The sequence below is a fragment of the Haematobia irritans genome, chromosome 5 (assembly GCF_050003625.1).
Source record: "Haematobia irritans isolate KBUSLIRL chromosome 5, ASM5000362v1, whole genome shotgun sequence".
In the NCBI taxonomy this organism is placed as follows: domain Eukaryota; kingdom Metazoa; phylum Arthropoda; class Insecta; order Diptera; family Muscidae; genus Haematobia; species Haematobia irritans.
Window position 1 is genome coordinate 132273922 of NC_134401.1, and position 22199 is coordinate 132296120.

Consider the following 22199-nt stretch of genomic DNA (forward strand, 5'->3'; position numbering starts at 1 on the left):
TCATAGACCAAAGAAATATATACAAAACACATTGAAATTTCAGAATCTGTTATTTCTTTTCCGTCGTCAATATTGAATAAACGTAACGGTGACTATTTCTTCAAGAGTGATTATTTCTCCAAGCCGAAACTAGCTTTTGAGAATTAAAAATATTATGAACTGGTAACAAAAATCTGGCGGTTATTTTACTTTTAATTCCGCCTTGTAATTGTGTTATTATTTTGTATGGATTATCAGCAAAATATATTTTGTTTATAGTATCTGTCTGCAAATAAAATGCATTGCAGAAAAATTCAGCTGTTTAAATTTTACGATCAGAAGTTCATAAAAGGTGTTCTCTCGATTGTGGTGTGAAGAAAGTGTATTGTGTGGTATATAGTGCGGTAAGACCCAGAACAGTCATGACTATGTATGCTAGTCTACTGACATGGGTTTTCCATATTCCATTGTGTGCAAAAAAATATAAATTTTGGTAAAAAAAATACAGTGATAAAGTTTACTTATGCCTTAACTATAAACAAAAATGAGAACAATTACAAAAATTAACCAACATCCTTTCTTCAGTGATCAGGAACTGTTAAATATCATCCGAGTAATGGCGATCAGATGTACTGACGCCTGAGCAAAGTGAACTCAAATATACTTCTCCCAAATGCTGCAAAAAGTTAACAGGTAATTGTTAAAATTTTCCATTTACCAAAATATTACTTATTATGATCCCCCAAATATACGTGAGTCAAAATTCTTTTAAGAATAATTTTGTATTAAATTATTTTATTTATTTCATGTAATAATATCCCGCAAAAGATAATACAGAACTTAAAAAATTTCTTAGTACGCTTAAAGATAGTTAGAATTCAAACTAATTAGTTTTGTGGTTTTCATTTTTAATCTATTTTTCCATATAATAGGCTTGCGGGTTAAATAGTCCAAAATTAATATCGAATTGATTTGTTAGAGATGACTTAGTTTCTGATGTCTTAGAATTATTTAGTTTATATTTCGGTGGCAAATTTCCTGAGTATTTCTCCCGGTAGTCTGCTTCCCATTCAATGGGATGTGCATTTTTGCGATGGCTATGCATATTGGCATTGGAATTGAATGTTTTCGGACAATATGAACATGTATATAAAGTGGTTCCTGTATGAGTTGCCATATGTTCCTGTAAAGGTATAAATGAAATTCTTAATAGAATTAAGACTTACAATTTTCTAATGTCGATTGATATACCTTTAGGGTACTGGCCCTCTTGTAGGCTTTATCACATAATGTACATTTGAAATCGTATCCCAACTCATGTTTATCGTTAATATGTTTCTTTAGAGCCCTTAGGCTTGGTGAAATTTTCGGGCACAAATGACAAGGATATTCTTGTTTTCCTCCTTCGGGATGTAGCGTTTCTTTATGGCGTTTTAGTCCATGTTGATTACTAACTTTTAGACCACACACATCACAACTAACCGTTGGAAGTGGCAGACCTTGATGTTTCAACATGTGACGTTCCAAAGCATCTTTCTTACTCATTTTTTCGCCACAGATATCACAAACTAGATCATTCTTTTTAAAATGAACATATCGTATATGATTTGACAATAAATATTGACCGCCAAAACTGAAGAAGGCAAAGCAAAGGATTACAATTTTTAGGTACAAATATTTGTCATAACTTACGCTTTTCCACAATGTTCACAAGAAAATTTCTTCTCCTCCTCGGAGAGATGAATGAGTTTATGATGTTTCAATCCAATCTTGCGGGAAAATGCCTTATCACATACATCACAGGCATACGTCTTCTCTTGTGCACCATGAGTTTTTAGGTGTAACATTAGACAACGGCGTTGCGCCAGAACTTTGCCACAAAGTTTGCATTTGAAATAGTCAGGATTTAAATGGCATTGAATGTGGTCAACTAGATGGCAGCATTTGAAAAATTTTTTTCCACAACATACTGCATAACCTGGCTCATTATGTTTTTTTGTAAAGTGTGTACGCAAATCATTGTATGTGGGCATTACCTCCTGGCATAGCGCACAAGTGATTTTGAAATGTTTTCTCAAAAATTCATCTATTTCATTACGTTTTTCTTTGCTCTTATAGGATGGGTTAGAACTAGGTTTCCACTCATTGTTTGCGTCCGTTGATTCCTCCTCATTGTCGGTTTCATTTTCACTATTCGAATCTGAAGCTTCAAAATTTGGATCTTCATCTTTTTGGCTGCTCGTCTCTGCTTCACCCGTATTTGATTCATTATCTTGAGTTTCTGTTTCTTCAGGTGTTTTTGTTTTTCGTGGTTTTAGATGCCGTGAATATTTAGTGGGTAACGACTTCTCTAATGGGTCTGTATTTACAATTTTTTCTTCTGTAATGTTATCGATCGGCATGGGTTCCTCTTCAGCAACATTTTCTGTGTTTATAATTGTTTCGACATAACAACTTGGCTCTGTGATTTCTATTTTAACCACAGGTGGAAAACATTTTTGAATTTCCTCTATACGAATGTAAAACTTGTGAAATTCACTTATACAGTTCCAGCATGTGATGCAGATCCATGAGTTGTAAGTTATAGATTTCTAAAAAGAGAACATATTCAGAATTATTTGTAGGAACTATACGGATTGGGCGCTTATGAGGCAAATTGTATTGTGAACATCGAATTAGTTCTTTCAAAAGCTATATCTGTATAAATACGATTACAAGTATGCATGATAAGTCACTTAATGGGAAATGTATTTGCCATGGGTACACCAAACTCATTTCCTAATCGTTTTGTTTACATTTACATTATTTCGTAAGCCCTTTCCAATAACTTCTAAGCCCTCATACACATTACACTTCCAAAATCCACTTTAACTAGATTTCAACTGTCATTTGCCTTATAAGAAGGGATTTCCAATCCACTTTTATTAGATTTTGGGCCTAATGTGAATGACCTATTAGACTCAAAGACGAGTCCGACTGCTATAAAGTCCTAAATTATATATATAGATTTTCTACAAGATCGCAACAAACACTTCGCCACAAATACTACGGAAATTAAACACATCAATAATTGCCATGATAACGTACAATTCACTACTTACAAAAATACAAAGATGTTTTTGAATTAGATTTTCTATGTTTTCCTCTTGCCATAACTTCGATGCATATGGGATACAATTTTCCGTTGATGGTTCCAAACATAATAGGCATGAATTCATTGCGATACAGGACTTCCTTCAAGTAGATCGATAAATCGAAAACTTTAAGACTAACTAAACTTGACCCAAGTGCTATTGGAACTCCCAATTGTATATTTTTTTCGTTGTCCCTAACAAAATAATACTCAGCCAAAGGCTTCCAAGTATATTTATTGAGCCGATAACAATGTTGATTTTTATCGATATGTGTATGATAACATTAAACTATATTTGTCTTGCTCTAATACACAGTTCAGATTGTATAATGCTGAATTGCTTTGTAATAGGTATGTTCATGGTACAATTATTTATAAGGTAACCCCACTAAACCAAAAATTACAACAAAAATATAAAAGCAGCTCAGAACATTGTCAAACTAAACATTAATAAAATTTATTATTAATAAAAATAAATAAACAAATACAATTTAGTTTTAAATGTTAGTTGCAACAACAAAGAGCTAACCAAAATCAAAATTTCAAAATATGTCCAGTCATGTCAAAAGTCATGTCAAAATATGTCCTTTTTATTCAAACGCGAAAAACTAATTCAATTTAAAAAAATGTTGGATGGATTTTTTTATTTTTTACTAAAAAATTATTTCAAACAATCAATTTTTTAATCAAACTAAAAACGCTAAGTCAGTTAAGAAAGTAATTGAAAATAGTTAAAAAAAAATAATTGAGTTTTGCAATCAAAATCGTTTAAATGTTTAATTGAATTAATTAGAAAAATTAATTTAAATTTGCTAATAAACTCAATTAATTTTTTAATCAAGTATTTTTTAATGTCCAATTAAAACTGTGTTTAATACTATCATTTGCGTGATTGAAGACAATTCTATTAAAAAATTAATTGGATAATATATTTCGTGATTGAATCGAAAAAAATTGAGTGTGATTAGGGCTGTCATTCGGGATCGATTTTTAAAAATCCCGGGATTTGGGATTTCAAAATATAGGATCCCGGAATTTTTTTTCAGGATCCCGAAATTTTCGGGATTCTTTAAATATTTTAAGTACAGTGCCAAAAATTGTTTTACATTAAACCAATTTAATTCAATTTTATTAAAAAAAAAAAACAACTAAATAACATAAGAGTAAATTAAAAAGCAATTTTAAATTGCTATCATACTTAACGAACATTTAGTCCAACTCAACATTGTGAAGAAAAGAAAAACAAAAATATTATGACAAAAATAAATAAAAAGCCATTCTATAGCGCTATCTTACTCAGCAAAACATTTTACGGATTAGGTTAGACTAGGCGTATTGTCGTATACTTGTGGTAATCCTTTTGTACTTCATCGATGTAAGCCTAGTACTAAGATCACGCTTTTGAACAGTTATTAATAATCCCGGGATTCAAAATAAAAAATCCCGGGTGACAGCCCTATGTGTGATAGACGCTGGTACATTAGCAGAATAGCAACTTGTAACTCATCATCATCCTTTTATTAATGTAAAACATTATGTTTAATGTGATTTTATTCGCCGTTCGCGTAAATTTCTGCCAATTTAAGAAAAAATACATTCTTACTCTCGCTAGATTTTACTGCATATTTTTTCTGGAAAAGCACGCAAACACACCTATTGTTTGCATTACGCTCTTGGGGTGGGAAACAAAAACATATGATCGGCTCAAACATGTGTTCAATATAAAGAAGACTTGTGTTTACTAAAACAAGTCTTTTTATTTACCTCAATTTAGATGGCCACCGAAGAGCATAAGCGTTTATCCACTATAATTAAATCCTGTCACGATTCTTTGAGAATTCTTACGAAGCAGTATGGTCCTGAAAAGGCTTGGGAAGAACATATAAAAGATGGAGAACGTTTAAGAGAGTATGCTGATGCCATGTATCGTTTGTCTTCTATATGGGAACAAAACACAACAAATCAAGACTTATTGGCACGTAGTCGCGTGAAGTGGACAATGGAATACTTGGTGGAATATTTCTTTGCAAAAGGCATTTATTTGGAAAAACGGTCAAGAGAACAGCGACTATTAGAATCCTGGGAAGGATATGATTGCAGTCTATGCCAATATCTGAACATTTTACCGGACAGAATAAAAGTTTTAGATGTGGGTAGTTGCTTTAATCCCTTTGGAAAATCGAAACAGTTTGATGTTACAGCCATTGATTTGTGTCCTGCAACGACAGATGTTCTAAAGGGAGATTTTCTTAAGATACAAGTTACGGATATGTTAGAACCAAAAATTCCCGGGGAAAATAATGAAATTTGCATATTACCTTCTAACTATTTTGAATGTGTAGTATTCAGTTTGCTTTTGGAATATATACCAAGTTCAGAATTGAGACTACAATGCTGTAAAAAAGCCTATCAACTTCTAAAATATGAAGGTATCTTAATTATTATAACACCGGATTCACAACATGTTGGAAAGAATGCATCGATAATGAAAAATTGGCGTTACACATTGGGTACAATTGGTTTTAGTAGAATACGTTTCGAGAAATTTCCACATATCACTTGTATGGTATATCGAAAGGCTATTGATCCCCGAATATCACAAAGATGGTCTGAAATACACAAGGAACCTTATATGGAAATAAGTATAGATATACCTCAGGATAATAAAACATTTGATAATGAATGAAATTGAATGTATGTTGTTTCTATTGAAGGATGCTCCCATTACGGTAATGGGGAATAGCAATATTTTAAAATGGTAAAAATCTTATTACAAAATTTAAATTACATCAAATGCTTTCTTGATGCAAATCTGATGTAAGGGCAAGTTCCATTCAACTCAAGAACTCACAAAATCCACTTTTAATACCGTAAAAATCGAGCTTGAACAATAAATGTACATTTCTACATATTTCTACTTTTTACTTCATGAAGGGGATTTTGTGATGTTGATCATATTATAGCGAATTCTAAGAATATGATGAGCTTAAGCATTTCGGTTTTCTATTTCCACATTATTGTTTTAATTTCGACTTTAAATTCACTACCATTCATTTAAATTTCTTCAAGACATTTGCCATCAAACACTTGTAGCTTAAATCTCTGTAAATTGATATAGCTACCTTTGTGCTACCCATCATTTTAATTTCTTCAAGACCAATGCCACCCAACACTTGTAACCCAAATTTTTAAGTATAGCTTTTATAATGAGAGCAAATTTGTTAACAGCACTCATTTAATTAGGTTGGTGTTGGATATCATACGGCATGCTTGACCCACTTTTAGTTTTTTCTCACCTGTTTTTATATTTTTCTAGTGTTTTTTATTGTAATTTATCCAACAAAACTTTTTCCAATAAATGATCCCCAAGTGTTCGATCTTGAGACCAATTAGCTTCATCGGGTGACTTTGTTTTGTTTAGTTTACATTTCGGTGGCAAATTTCCAGAGTACTTTTCTCGACATTCTTCCTCCCATTCTAGGGGATGTGCCTTCTTGCGATGGCTATGCATATTTGCATTGGAATTGAAAGTTTTTGGACAATATGAACATGTGTATAAAATACTACCCGTATGCGAAGCCATATGTTCCTGAAAATATAGTCACTCTTAGTTTGCTTTCAATATACTGATTGAGCTGATATACTTTTAGAGCACTGGATCTCTTGTATGCCTTATCACACAATGTACATTTAAAATCATATCCCAACTCATGTTTATCTTTAATGTGTTTCTTTTGTGCCTTTAGGGTTGGAGATATTTTCGAACATAAATGACAAGGATATTGCTGTTTTCCTCCTTCGGGATGTTGTGATTCTTTGTGACGTTTCAAACCTCTTTGCGTTGTAACCTTAAGACCGCATACATCACAGCTTATTGTAGGTAGAGGTACTCCTTGATGTTTTAATATATGTCGTTCCAAAACATCCTTTCCCCGCAGTTTTTCTCCACAAATATCACATACTAAAATAGTCTTTTTCAAATGTACAACTCGTTCATGATTTGATAATGAATTTGCATTGCCAAAGCTTGAAATATGAAAAACACAAACTGTATATAGATATAAGGTTATTAGAAGATGAACTTACGGCTTTCCACATTGTTTACATGCAAATTTCTTTTCCTCGTCCGAGAGATGAACGAGTTTGTGATTCTTCAATCCAATCTTGCGAGAAAACGCTCTATTACATATGTCACAGACATAGGTTTTTTCTGTAATGCCATGGGTTTCCACGTGAAATTTAAGGCAACGACGTCCGGAAAGAATTTTGCCACAATGCTTGCATTTAAAATGCTCTGGATTTAAATGACATTGTATGTGATCAATGAGATCCGAGCATTTGAAAAATTTCTTATCACAACATACTGCATAACCGGGTTCATTATGCTGTTTCACAAAATGTCTACGCAACTCATGGAATGTGGGAATAGCCGATTGACATACAACACAAATGATTTTAAAATGTTTAGCTACAAATTGGTCCATTTCATGGGAATCTGTCTTTCGTCTATAGTCAGGATTTACATTTGACTTAGAAGCATTTTTCTTTGTTGTGGGCTCCTCAATATCTGTTTCATTTTCATCCGAATCCGAATCTGAAGTATCACTATGTGCATGTATGTCTTCGGGACTACTGGAATTTTCATCTATATTTGATACTCTAGTAATATCCTCACTTTCCTTTTCTTCTGTAATAATAGTTTTATTTTTTGGTTGGATTTGTTTTCTTGTCTTACGCCTGGGATATTTGGATGGCAATGGTTTCTCCAAAGGATCTGTATTTCCTAATTTGTTTTCTGGAAGATTTTCTACTAGCATGGGTTCTTCTTCGATAACATTTTCTATTTTTACCAAGGCATTTTCACCTTCTTCATTCTTATTTGATGTTGTTAGATTGTTGTACGAATTATCATTTTCCGAATTGTCTAATATAATGGGCTCGACATAGCAATTTGTCTCTGTTGCTTCCTTTTTTATTACAGTGGCAATGCTTTTTTGAGTCTCCTCTATACGTACGTAAAACTTATGAAACTCATTTATATGATTCCAACAGGCGTTACAAAGCCATGAATTGGATGTTATGGATTTCTGAAAATAGTTTAATAAAGAAAAAGACAATTGTAATGTAATTTAAGAGCAAAAAATATGGATTAGAAGAGCAAAAACTTTGACTCCTCTAAATAAAAACTAAACTGCAAAAGTAATATAAATTAGCGCTCGTTACTTTTTTCAATCAAATTATATATAATTATTAAATATTTCGCAATCAATGCCTTCGATCTTTTCCATCCATAATATGTATGTTTCGAGTCCCACAATTTTTTTTTATTTAACAAATATTGCAATTCGGGTTTCAAATAAATTTGAAAATCAAATTCGTTTTGTGCCCATAGAGAGTATGGGTCTATCTAATTTGATTTCTTTTATTAGCAGGTAAATATTTTTATTGTCATTTTGTTAAATGTTTAAATGAGAAACCCCAATTAATATAAAATTTTCATTAGTAATTAGCGTAGATTACAACTTACAAGAGGCCAAAGGTGTTGTTGAATTAGACTTTCAATATTTTCCTCTTGCCATAGTTTCGATGTACATGTTATATAAGTTTCCGAAGAGAACTCTAAACATAACAGACATGTATCCATAACGGTATAGGATAATCTTAAGCAAATAAATCAAAACCAGGAAATAATACACAGTTTCCAATATTTTCTCACAGTTAATTTGTTTTATAAACAAATGCTTCTTCTTGATTTCTGATGACATTCACAACGAATTGATAGCTGCAGAGTTTTCCAAATGAAGACAGGGAAGCTGTCAACTAATACGAGGACCACACAGCAAGATTTGGGATTTGAAATGTTTTCTCTTTACAAGTATTGTAAATGTAATGTTAGAGTTTTTTATTTTGAATCCCGGGATTTTTCGGGATCTCGAAAAACTAATTCCATTTGGTTAAAATTGTGGCTTTTTATGATTGTTTATTAATAAATTGGAGTTTCCATTCAGTGCAAACGGCCCTTAGATTTCATACTCGACAAATTGACATTTATGGTACACCTTGAGTAATGGGCAGTTTCTCATTTTCCGATTAATTTTAACCGGAGGATAGACCTCCGCTTAGTAAAATTTTTGTATGGTATCAGCTGTTTTATCGACACGATAAATAATAACAAAACATTGAGAAACTGGCCCTAAGAAGAATTTATTATACATGAGGTACACTATAAAAAGCACAATTTCATCAAAAATCGAAGGAATCGATAAGGTTCTCCGTTGAACAATGAGTTTATGTGAATTCTTTCCACATAAGATAAAAAGGTTCGTCGGCAATATGACAAGATCGCGTTTATCTGATAAAAATTTGGATGCCTTGATAATTTTAAGAAGTTACTTAAAACGATGAAGTACCAAAGGATTAACACAAGAGTACGAAAATATACATAATCTAATCAAAATCCTTAAAATTTTTTGCTGAGCAAGATAGCGACATGAAATTGCTTTTTAATTTATTTTTATCATAAATAAATTAATAAAATTGAATTAAACTAAATTGGCTTAATTTACAACAAATTTTTGGCGATATAGATCACTTAAAATATTTAAAGAATCCCGAAAATTTTGGGATCTCGAAAAAATCCAGGCAAATCCCAGGATTTATATTACAGCATATAAAAATTGTTTATTTAAAACAAACCATAATCTTCCCTCTAAGAATTGTTTTCTTTAAATTTAGGACAGGAAACTTTGAGATTTGCGTGCCTCCGTTAAAGTCGTGTGTCTTTGAAGTAAGCAAAATTTCCTTAAACTAAAGAAAAGCAGTTTCTATTTAAAGAAACAACAACTGATATATTGAATCTTTGAATTAAGGATAAAAACACTTGAGGATTTTGCATTTATTTATAATTTAAAGTTTTTTTAATAAAAAAAACATTTTTGACTTTGAAATATCTGTTATGCACGACTAGCTTTGCTAATATATGGCGAAAAGAAAATGAAATTTCGATAAATGAGATATGTATCCTAATTCCAATTTTTTAAGTTGGGTTCATACGTATCTAAACTGAGAAATTTTACTTAAATTGTACCTGTCTTGAACTTCGTTTAGCGATAAAGATATTTTACAAATTATTAATTCCAATTATTTCCTGCAAAATATGAAATTTTCTTCTAGAACAAAAACAAATTGTTTTTAGTAAATTTTCTTCAATTTGACAAAAAGTAGTGACTTATTTGTATCATATTGCGATTAGTAAAATATTTTAGTTAAAATTTTCTAAAATAAACAAATGTTTATTTCATGGTGGATTTTTTTGTGTACATTTAAATGTAGTTAGCTTCCTTAAAATTAAAAGAAGTCCTTTGGATCGGAATCAATACCAAAAAAAAACATCTTTAAGAGAAAGTCTAATTTTTGAATGCAAGTAATTTTTTTGAGTGTACATAGATTCATTATTTTAATTTTTAGATATAATTGTATATTATATGACACGCATTGCCAAAACTAGTATTTACATTGAATTTTTATATGAATAATGAAATTAATACTAAAACCTCTTTCAGTCAAGTGTAAACGGGTTTAAATACATAATATAAACAATAAACAACAAAGTCCAGAGAGTATTGAAGCTAACTTGTTCCCATTGATCAGTGGAGAGAGTATTGCATAATTTTTTGTAGTTGTTTTGATGTGAACAACTGTAAGAAAAAAAACAACAAAGAAAACAAAATGACATTGTATTTGAAAATGCACTTTGATATGTTTGGCATGCGTGTGTTTTCACATTTTATTCTTCCTGTTACCCTTAAGGTGCTGGGAGTGGATATAATAAGAATTAAGAATAAAGTAATCATAGCACAACATTTCGATAAGGTTTTGATGGAGTACATTTTATATCGACTAATTTAACTCATGTTGAGAGATATGACCAATTTCTTTTTTTTTCTACATTCAGTTGATCGGTGATTTTACACAAGAATAGAGCTCATTTTTGTAGTGTGGTGGTGCCCGCTTAAATTTAAGCAAGTGAAAGTGAAGCAAACATGGAAAAGCTAAAAACACCTGATGATTGTGAAAAAAAGACCGAAAATCGAAACAATAACAATAAGAATGTAACCAATGGAATTAATAAAATAAAAACGAAAAATGAGTCGGCCATCCGTGGTTTTCTTCAAGCATTTGCTGCTGCTTACTACGTAAACTTTTTTATGTACATGCCAATTGTTTCGTCGGTCTTTACGATTTTCTTGTTTGTAAGTTTGGCAATATTAAAAAAAAAACAAAAACAATGAATACAAATAAGTAAGCACGTAACATTCGAATAAAAAGTCAAACTAAGTGAAGTTAGTCTAATCATAAAATTAAGATGAGTGATGAAAATTACATTATTTATTTTTATTTAAACTAAATTTTCATTTAATTCATTTTACTTTAATAAATATTTATTTGAGTTTCATAAAAAATGCTTCAATTTAAATGTAAACAGAAAAGATCTGTTTTATAGGAAGAATTCACTACCCAGTGCGAAAATTGAACTAAATTGTATTTCATTTTTGGAGATTTCCATAATTCGTTGTTAAAATAACGATAATTTATACCCAGAAAAAAATGAACCCACTATGAAAGAAATTTTTTTTTTTAGAAAATCCTTACTAAAATATTTAAACCAATTGCAACATGATACAAATAAGTTAATATATTTTGTCAAATTGAAGAAAATTTTTGTGAAATTAAAAAATAAAAACACAAACTCAGTGAAGTTAATCTAACCATACAATTATTTTAAGATGAGAGATGAAAGTTAAATTACAACGCAAAACGAAACGACGCAAACCGAGGTCTAGGTGTAAGACCTCGGTTTGCGTCGTTTCGTTTTGCGTTGTTTCGAAGTTGCGTCGCTGTTGAATTAGTACTACTTTTCGTCGTTAGATTTTCAAAGTTACGTTATTATCAATCTCCAATCGTTGCATAGTTTGCCATAGAAACTTATAATTCACTTTGAGTCGTGTTTTTTTGGAACGTATCTGCGACGCAAAGCGAAGTCTAGGTGTATTTGGTTTTAAACTAAAGTTTCATTTAATTCTTTCTACTTTAATAAATTATTATTTAATTGAGTTTCATTAAAAATGCTTCAATTTAACTGTACACAGAATAAAAGTGAACTATTTTATGGAAAGAATGAACCACCCAGTGCGCAAATTGAACTAAATTGTAATCCATTTTCTTGAGATTTCCATAATGCGTTGTTAAAATAACGAGAATTTACACCAGGAAAAAAAGTAAACCCATCATAAAAGAAAAAATATGTTTATATTAGAAAATTTAAAATATTTTACTAATTGCACGCAGAGAAGGAATATGATTACCTCAAACATGTTTCAAAAGCAAAAAGTTATTTTTGGCCGGGGAACATGTAACATGTTTGTCGCAAAAATGTTATTTTCTCGAAAATTATGTGTCTGAGTTCGGCCTCCATGTACATTAAAATATATATATATATATATATATATATATATATATATATATATATATATATATATATATATATATATATATATATATATATATATATATATATATATATATATATATATATATATATATATATATATATATATATATATATATATATATATATATATATATATATATATATATATATATATATATATATATATATATATATATATATATATATTTACGTGATATTAAAGATTACGCAGCCTCAATTTTAGGATGCGTAATTTACACACTATTAAGGATAAATTTCTTTAAAATAATGAAATTTTAATAACAAGAAAGTTTATAATCTTTGCTTCAAATTTTTTTTCCATCAAATTTAGGACACACATTTTGGAAATTTGCGTTCCTTCGTTAAAGTTACATGTCTTTAAACTACGGCAAATTTTCCTTAAAGTAAAGAAACACATTTTTGATTTAAAGAAAAATCTAAAGATTCAATAACTGAAATATTGAATCTTTAGATTTAAGATAAAAACGCTTCAAATATAGGCCAAGACTTATTTTGAGGATTTAACATCTTTGGTTTAAAGTTTTTTTTTTGTTTGTTTTTGCAATAAAGAAAATATTTTTTACTTCGAAGTATCCTTCATAATTTGGACTTTTAAACTGACATTTGTTTGTACGTGAATAGCTTTATTAATATACGGGAAAAATAGAATGAAAATTCGATAAATGAGATCTGTATCTTAATTTTAATTTTATAGGTCCTAAATTTAAAGACACATAAGTCGCAAAAAAATTTCCTTATTTTAAAGAACCCGCATCTTTGGCTCGGAATCAATACCAAAATCCTTAAAGGAAGGTCAAAATCTTTGGATCCAAGTATATGTTTGCCGAGAAAAGAACATTTTTGCGACAAAAATGTTCCATGTTCATTAACCAAAAATAACATTTTGCTCTTGAAACATGTTTGAGGTGATCATATTCCTTCTCTGCGTGTAGACACAATAAGTACGTCAAGCATGGTTTGGTTGATTGGAAAATGATAAATTTTAGTTATACTACACTGAAAAAAATATTGTGGTGAGGTCAAAGATTTCATGTCTTTAAAATACGAATGCAAAGTTTGCTTAGCATAGAAGGCGCATTTCTCTATTATATAGTGTTTTTCCTTGTCCAAAAGTCGATAAACTTTTCAATGAAGTCGTATTGTCCTTATAATTAAGTGATTTCAATTATAAATGAGTATGACAACATGAAATAAAAAATTTTTGAGCTAAGGTCAACTTGACTTTAATAATGCAGAAAAATTCTTTAAATTTAATGAAATTGTCTTTAAATTTGTTTTCTTTTTGCATCTTGACTACAAAGTAAAAACTCGTTCAAATATAGGACAAATTTTTCGACACTTTATTTTAAAGATGTTTTTTTTACTTGAAACATAGCATAATTTCTACTGGAAGTCCAGTCTTAATTTGGAAAATAAAGTTGTCATTAACTCGCTTTTAAAGTACTTTGATAGCATATGAAGAAAAAAGCCGAAAAAGCGAAAAATTAAAATTTGCTGCTAGTACACAAAACCCAAAGTTAAAAGAGAATTAATTGTCTCTTAAAAGTATCCTTACTTGTATTCTCCGCTTCTTTGGCTCGGAATCAATACCAAAATTTTTAAAGTAAAGACAAAATCTGTGGAACCGGGCATGCTTTTTTTCAGTGTAATTCAACTATTCTATGAATTTTTGTTTGGTATTGATTAAAAATGACCTGAGTAACAAAAGTAAAAAAAGTAAAGGGAGCCACCGTGGTGCAATAGTTAACATGCCCGCTTTGAATACACAAAGTCGTGGATTCGATTCCTGCTTCGACCGAACACCAAAAAGTTTTTCAGCGGTGGATTATCCCAAAGATTATAGATTTGAGGAAGATGGGAGATTGGCTTGCGTCATACCAAATGTTGCATTTACCAGATTAGTTTAATACATGTTTGTAATCTTTTAGTTGTTTTTCGTTTTTATTTTTTTAATGAACAATTTAATTTTATTAATGAAACAATGTTAAGTTTTAGGCAACAACAAAAAAATTACATTTTCCCCTTTATGGAAATTTATTTCGTGCTCTTAATTTCTTTTTATTTGCATTTTAATGCTATGTCAATACTTGTCGTATACGCGTTTGGTTCGAGTATTAAACTAATGTGGTAAATTGTTTGATGTGCTCAGTAGCCAATCTCCCATCTTCCTCTTCTATAATCTTTGGATTATCCCACCTCAACAATGCTGGTGACATTTCTGAGTGTTTCAAAGCTTCTCTAAGTGGTTCAACTTCAATGTGGAACGCCGTTCGAACTCGGCTATAAAAATGAGGTCCTTGTCATTGAGCTTAATATGAAATCGGGCAGCACTCAGTGATAATAGGGAAGTTCACCAATGTGGTATCACAATGGACTGAATAGCCTAAGTGAGCCTGATACATCGTGCTGCTACCTAACCTTGCACCCTCTAATAGAAGAAAAAATGACAATTTTAACCATACTGTATCATGACAATTTTAGCCATACTGTAGTTCATTCTTACTATTTTTGGGAATCTTACGAAAATGCTCTTTTGCTTTAGTTCATAATGAACTTAGGTGTACGGCCATTGAACTTTATACCCACATTTAATTCATAAAATGTTATACTTAAAAATTTAGCGTTAGATTAACTACATATTTTTTTTCGGTGTAGGATGAAGCTTAGCTTTATTAAAAGTGTATTGTGTCTTAAATGTATCTTTAGTGTTACTTTATATTTTTTTCCTCAACAAAACCTTCAAATACCAAATAACAGAATTATTTTATATACAAAAAGAAATTCCAATTTCAGGCGGTACTCTGTTCGGTTTTCGGGTTGAAACTCCATACAAAATCAAAAAATGCGAAAAACTAACGAAATGTTTTCCATTTGTGGTACTTTGTTTTTTCGAATTGAAAAACTGACGTTTATAGCATGGCGCCATTTGCAATGTGAATTAAGAAATAATTAATTTATTAAAACTATTTTTATGGGTTTATAACACAAACACGGATCATATTTTTGTTCCGAAAATATACAAAGGATCAAAGGAGCAGCAGATTAATTGCCCAAGGAAAAAAAAATATTAATTTTGTAATAGCAAGCAGCAAGTACCAACTTAATTCAATATCGCTCCCTGTTAAATAGCGCTCCCTGTTACCTAAATAAACACCGCTTTCTATGTGCGAAATAATGGTTTCAATAAATTTTTTTCGCAAGAATGAACATAGTACCGGCCTTTAACTAAAAATAATCATGTACACATCGGACCACTTCTCTATTAAATTTCCAAAATCCTAATCGACACTTCTTCCTCTTCTTAAAATTTTTTTATAATATATTAAGAAATTCTATATTTTATAGAAGTTTACCATAGCGAAGTTGGACTGTAATATAATTTATCTAAATTTTAGTTTAATTTAATAATTTTCTCATATTCAGGAGGTCGAAAGATTTAATTGTCGGGTCAAGAACGGAGCTGAAAAAGTTTATTGATAAAGTCTTATAAATGCGATCAGCAAACATTTAGTTTGATGTTATTATTGTTATTTTGAAGAAATATTAACATTTTGAAGAAATACATAATATAGTGCATAAGACACCCCTCTGCGGATATATGCCATTGTGAGGCACTATAAAAAAATTATGCTTTATTAAAATAACACATATTTACGGTCTACGAGTACTTCTTCGACCCGCATAAATATTTTTCCTTAATTCATGTTTTATTGCACCAGCATATTAGGAGTTTCTCATAAATTAAAGAAAATTGTTTGAGAAAGTATAATGTTCAAATTCCACAAATACAAATTTTATTTCTTATCTTTTAGATTTACTTTGGATTAATTGTTCGAACTTTGCTGGTAATTTATTTCGTTTATATCTACATAAGTCATAAACGAAATGCATCGATAATATACGGTAATGGGTATGTACAATTGAATTTAATGATTACACAAAACTGCAAATTATTTTTGTTATATTTTCGTGTAGATTTATACAGGCTGGATGATATGTAATGCAACAAAGCAAAACGCTATATTTTTGACTTTGTTTTTAAATTTTATAGTTCAAAAGCAAGAAATGTCGGAAATAATATAAAATTTTAGAATTAGGAATTATGACCTTCACTCGACCGACAAAGCCACCATGCACGAATGTGGCTCTGTGGTATTTTTTAGCCCGTTCCGGGCGAAGCGCCGTCAAATTTTTGCAAAATTGTCTATAGAAATAAAATTTTGACAAAATTTAACAAAATTTTCCATAGAAATAAAATTTTGACAAAAGTTTCTATAAAAATACAATTTTGATAAAATTTTCTATAGAAATAAAATTGTGACAAAATTTCCTATAGAAATAAAATTTTGTCAAAACTTTTTAAAGAAATAAAATGTTGACCAAATTTTCTATAGAAATAAAATTTTAACAAAATTTTCTATAGAAATAAATTTTTGACAAAATTTCCTATAGAAATAAAATTTTGTCAAAACTTAAAAAAAATAAAATGTTGATCCAATTTTCTATAGAAATAAAACTTGACAAAATTTTCTATAGAAATAAAATTTTGACAAAATATTCTATAGAAATAAAATTGTGACAAAATATTCTATAGAAATAAAATTTTGACAAAATTTTCCATAGAAATAAAATTTTGATAAAATTTTCTATAGAAATAAAATTGTGACAAAATTTCCTATAGAAATAAAATTTTGTCTAAACTTTTTAAAGAAATAAAATTTTGTCTAAACTTTTTAAAGAAATAAAATGTTGACCAAATTTTCTATAGAAATAAAATTTTTACGAAATTTTCTATAGAAATAAAATTTTGACAAAATTTTCTATAGAAATAAAATTTTAACAAAATTTTCTATAGAAATAAAATTTTGACAAAATATTCTATAGAAATAAAATTGTGACAAAATATTCTATAGAAATAAAATTTTGACAAAATTTTCTATAGAAATACAATTTTGGCAAAATTTTCCATAGAAATAAAATTTTGACAAAAGTTTCTATAAAAATACAATTTTGATAAAATTTTCTATAGAAATAAAATTGTGACAAAATTTTCTATAAAAATAAAATTTTGTCAAAACTTTTTAAAGAAATAAAATGTTGACCAAATTTTCTATAGAAATTAAATCTTGACAAAATTTTCTATAGAAATAAAATTTTCTATAGAAATAAATTTTTGACAAAATTTCCTATAGAAATAAAATTTTGTCAAAACTTAAAGAAATAAAATGTTGACCCAATTTTCTATAGAAATAAAATTTGACAAAATTTGCTATAGAAATAAAATTTTGACAAAATTTCCTATAGAAATAAAATTTTGTGAAAACTTTTTAAAGAAATAAAATGTTGACCAAATTTTCTATAGAAATAAAATTTTGACAAAATTTTCTATAGAAATAAAATTTTGACAAAATATTCTATAGAAATAAAATTGTGACAAAATATTCTATAGAAATAAAATTTTGACAAAATTTTCTATAGAAATTAACGTTTGACAAAAAATTCTATAGAAATAAAATTGTGACAAAATATTCTATAGAAATAAAATTTTGACAAAATTTTCTATAGAAATACAATTGTGACAAAATTTTCCATAGAAATAAAATTTTGACAAAAGTTTCTATAGAAATAACATATTGACAGAATTTTCTTTACAAATAAAATTTTGACAAAATTTTCTTTAGAAAAAAATATTGACAACATTTTCTTTAGAAATAACATTTTGACAAAATTTTCTATAGAAATAAAATTTTGCCACAATTTTCTATAGAAATAAAATTTTTGCAAAATTTTCTATAGAAATAAAATTTTTACAAAATTTTCTGTAGAAATAAAATTTTGATAAAACTTTCTATAGAAATAAAATTTTGACAACATTTTCTATAGAAATAAAATTTTGACAACATTTTCTATAATTTTTTTTTTTTTGACAAAATCTTCTATTTTTTTCGTAATTTTTAATTTTTTTTGGGTTACATAATAAAAAATACCTTTCCAACGATATATCATACATAGGCGTTTGCTTAGTTAAATGCGCCTAAAATTTGCATTGAAAAAATAAAAAAAGAAAAATAAAATAGTTCAATTGTGTAAATGTACGTAAATATGGGGGCTGTACCTAAATCTGAACCGATTTAAATCAAACTTGGCATACTTGACGATACTACCTAATACACCGTAAGACAAATTTCAATTTTTTTTTAACACATGAGCAAGACCTCATACACGTGAAACTAGAAGCTCTCTGGAGTAAAACTGCGTTTAAAGTTTTTCATTCTCTGGTCATTTGTCTTTGTAGAGGACTTTAAAGTTTTAAAGGACATTTAAATAGAAAAAAATATTTTATATATTTCTACTCATCCTACGATGCTGAGATAAAAAGCAAATAAAAGAGGAGACTCCCCTCGATTTGGCAAAAATATTTGTGTTGTTATATCAGGACAAAAGTCCTTTCAAAATTATAAGGAGTTTTCGAATTTTCTAACAACAGTGGAAAAAGGGACAACATTTTGAAAGGACTTGCATAAGGTCCTTTTGTCCTGATATAACAACACAAATATTTTTGCCAATATTTTTTTCTATTTAAATGTCCTTTAAAACGTTAAAGTCCTCTAAAAAGGACAAATGACCAGAGAATGAAAAACTGTAAACGCTGTTTTACTCCAGAGAGCCTCTAGTTTCTAGGTCTTGCTCATGTGTTAAAATTAGTGTTGTACAGTGATATACTCCTTGTGCAAAATTTGAATACTGGCTTTTGAAGATATATAAGTCAAAGCGGGCGTATGATATATATGGGGGCTATATCTAAATCTGAACCGAATTCAACCAAATTTGGCATGCGTAGCTAGAATGTCAATTATACTTTTACCTGTGCAAAATTTCAAATAAATCGGAGTGAAACTTTGGTCTCGGACAATAGACATATCTAAATCTGAACCGATTTCCACCAAATTTTCTCAACACTTGACTGTACTACCCGTTAGACTCCTCGTGCAAAATTTCAAGCAAGTCTAAGTAAAACTCTTGCTTCTGGAGCCATAATGCAGTAACTCTGGATTTTTGTAGGTTTTTACAAGTTCTATCCAGCATCGAAATCGGTTCACAATACGGATTTGGTAGCTGAAACAAAATTTCATACCCCCGAGGTAACCAATTTTCAAGGCCTACAGGTCAGCCCGTGGAACCAGTAGTGACCCACAAACTTGGAACGTATGGTAGAGGAAAACACCTCAACTTTCGCACAAAGAAAAAATTATGTCGATATCTTTATCCGTTCAAAAGTTGCAGATTTTTTAAAAGCGATTTGGAACCACCGTGCCAGGGCCCACACCACTACTGGCGGCGATTGAGTTTTGGTGGCCAAACATTGGTATTCATTTTTAGTTGTCCTCTTTGACAAGTCCTCAAATCTAAATCCATTTTAATTTCTTGGCGGTAAATAACACGATGTTGTCATTGTTGTTGAGTGTGGCGTTGTTGTTGAGTTTCCATGGTGCAATTATTTTAACTTAAGAAAAAACCCAATTAATTACTTTATTTTTTGTAATTTCAGTCCAATGTTTTTTCGAGATAACACGTTAACGGACCTTGCACGTGAATACTATCCCGTTAATTTGGTGAAAACAGCTGAGTTACCACCAAATCGAAATTATTTAATAGGCAGTTTTCCACATGGTATAATCGGGTAAGTTGGTCAGCTTTAAATAGGAATCATAAATCTATATATAAAAAATATGTGTTTTTTTCACATTGCAATATCTAGAACCGGCTTAACCACAAATATGAGTATCAATATAAGACCATGGATGCAAATGTTTCCCGGCATACGACCAAAAGTTGTTACCTTAGATTTCTATTTTCTTATACCATTTTTGCGTGAGCTTCGGTGCTGGGGCATGATACCAAGTTCTAAAACGGCTTTATTACAAGTCCTTGGTAGATCCAATGATTCAAAGCACCCACATAACTCGGATGGATTCACATCGAATGCAGTTGGTCTAGTAGTAGGAGGGGCGCAAGAAGCTTTAGACTCAAAACCTGGTCAGTATATATTAACCTTAAAGGAACGCAAAGGATTTGTGAAGATTGCCATACAGGCTGGGTAAGAAGGAGTTTGCCAAAAAAAAAAAAAAAATATTTATTGTCGTTATTAAATACTTTGTTTGTCTCTTCACAGATCTCCCATTGTGCCTTCTTTCTCTTTTGGTGAAGTGGATATTTTAAATCAAGCCGAAAATGGTCCCGACTCTAAGTTAAGAACATTCCAAACACTTTTCAAACGCATTGTAGGATTTTCACCTGTTATCGTCTCAGGTCGAGGATTGGGTCAAAGTTTTGGTGTTGTGCCATTCCGTAAGCCCATTGTGCAAGTGATTGGTGCACCAATTGATGTCAAGAAAATGATCAATCCAGATCCGAAATATGTCGATGAAATTCATCAGAAATTTATAGATGGTGTACATGAAATTTTTGAAAAATATAAATTTGATTATCTGGAGAATCCAGAGTGTGCCAAACTAGTCATTAATTAAGATTTATTTTTGTATATAAAATACATTTAGACTTTTTTATATTTGTTATTAAGCATAAGTTTTATACTGAATTGTTTATGGTTTTTGTTTATAATTGAGAAATTATATAAGATTAGTAAAATAAAAATTTGAAGTTTATGAACTCTTATGGAAAAGATTTTTTGTAAGTTAGCTGTTTTCCTCTAGCTACAACGTAAATATGCAGGGTGACTGGTATGCATTGCAACAAACTTCATGTTGCTATCATTTCTAAAACGCTGCACGGATGAAAAAGACTGTTTTTCATATGTTTGGCTATAAACATTATATGTTTTGAACACAAATTTTTAAACACAATATTTTTGAGTGCAAGCGTATAATGTTCATAAACTAGCATAACATGTTTGGGACATATATGTTAATATGTTAGAACATATTATGTTTGGGACATAAAATGTTTGTAAATATAATATGCTTGGATGCAAACATATATTAATTTAGAAATAGCCTATAAACATATATGTGTTTAGTAGCTTGGAGCGCTATTTAACAGGGAGCGATATTGAATTAAGTTGGTGGTTGTTGCTTGTTATTACAAAATTAATATTTTATTTTTCCTTGGGCAATTGATCAGCTACTTCTTTGATCCTTACAAACTGTGTGGTCCGCTGTTCGAATCCCCGTCCGGCAAAAGGTAAAATTAAAATAAACAAGTATATACAGCAGTAAGTTCGACCGGGCCGAATCTTAAATACCCACCACCATGAACCAAATATTAGGGTTTCCTGTGAAATTTCAGGAGGGCTTGAGGACTTGAGGACACTTCTCGAAGATAAATTTAAAGATTTCACCTATGAGGACTATATCAGATTCTGGATTTGAGTTTTAGAGGAATCATTAACATCTCTTATAAGTGTGCAAGAAAATTATAAAATAACGTCTTGATTTGAAATCTTAAATCTGTAGAAGTAAAATCTGGAAATTTTACATTGAGTTTCAAGCAATTTTCATGATCAGTGCGCCTTCTACACCCTCAAGAAGTGAAGCC

At 29.9% G+C, this 22199-nt stretch overlaps 4 protein-coding genes across 7 annotated transcripts; 2 read left to right on the forward strand and 2 right to left on the reverse strand.

Annotated features, from left to right (window-relative positions):
- Position 1: 1 nt before the first annotated feature.
- LOC142240627 (2-acylglycerol O-acyltransferase 2-like) lies at positions 2-21327 on the forward strand. 4 transcript variants are annotated; one of them, XM_075312331.1, is made up of 6 exons: positions 10888-10957; positions 11067-11364; positions 16457-16554; positions 20194-20325; positions 20404-20742; positions 20818-21327. In XM_075312331.1, exons 2-6 carry the CDS (start codon positions 11155-11157, stop codon positions 21170-21172), a joined length of 1134 nt encoding a protein of 377 aa, XP_075168446.1. In that variant the 5' UTR covers positions 10888-10957; positions 11067-11154; the 3' UTR covers positions 21173-21327. The 4 variants fall into 4 exon arrangements, with proteins under 4 accessions (XP_075168448.1, XP_075168446.1, XP_075168447.1 ...); XM_075312332.1 differs by having other exon boundaries at positions 10896-10984; XM_075312330.1 differs by having other exon boundaries at positions 10926-11364.
- LOC142240624 (transcription factor grauzone-like) lies at positions 755-3353 on the reverse strand. Its single transcript, XM_075312327.1, has 4 exons — positions 3081-3353; positions 1672-2570; positions 1231-1612; positions 755-1162 (listed from the first exon to the last, which is right to left on the reverse strand). The coding sequence occupies exons 1-4, from the start codon at positions 3195-3197 to the stop codon at positions 893-895; spliced, it is 1668 nt and encodes a 555-aa protein (XP_075168442.1). The 5' UTR covers positions 3198-3353; the 3' UTR covers positions 755-892.
- On the forward strand, positions 4800-5805 carry Samtor (S-adenosylmethionine sensor upstream of TORC1). The gene has a single exon (XM_075312334.1). The coding sequence runs from the start codon at positions 4887-4889 to the stop codon at positions 5796-5798; it is 912 nt and encodes a 303-aa protein (XP_075168449.1). The 5' UTR covers positions 4800-4886; the 3' UTR covers positions 5799-5805.
- Positions 6412-8848, reverse strand: LOC142240623 (zinc finger Y-chromosomal protein 1-like). The gene is made up of 4 exons (XM_075312326.1): positions 8640-8848; positions 7199-8199; positions 6757-7138; positions 6412-6701 (listed from the first exon to the last, which is right to left on the reverse strand). The coding sequence occupies exons 1-4, from the start codon at positions 8754-8756 to the stop codon at positions 6435-6437; spliced, it is 1767 nt and encodes a 588-aa protein (XP_075168441.1). The 5' UTR covers positions 8757-8848; the 3' UTR covers positions 6412-6434.
- Positions 21328-22199: the final 872 nt, after the last annotated feature.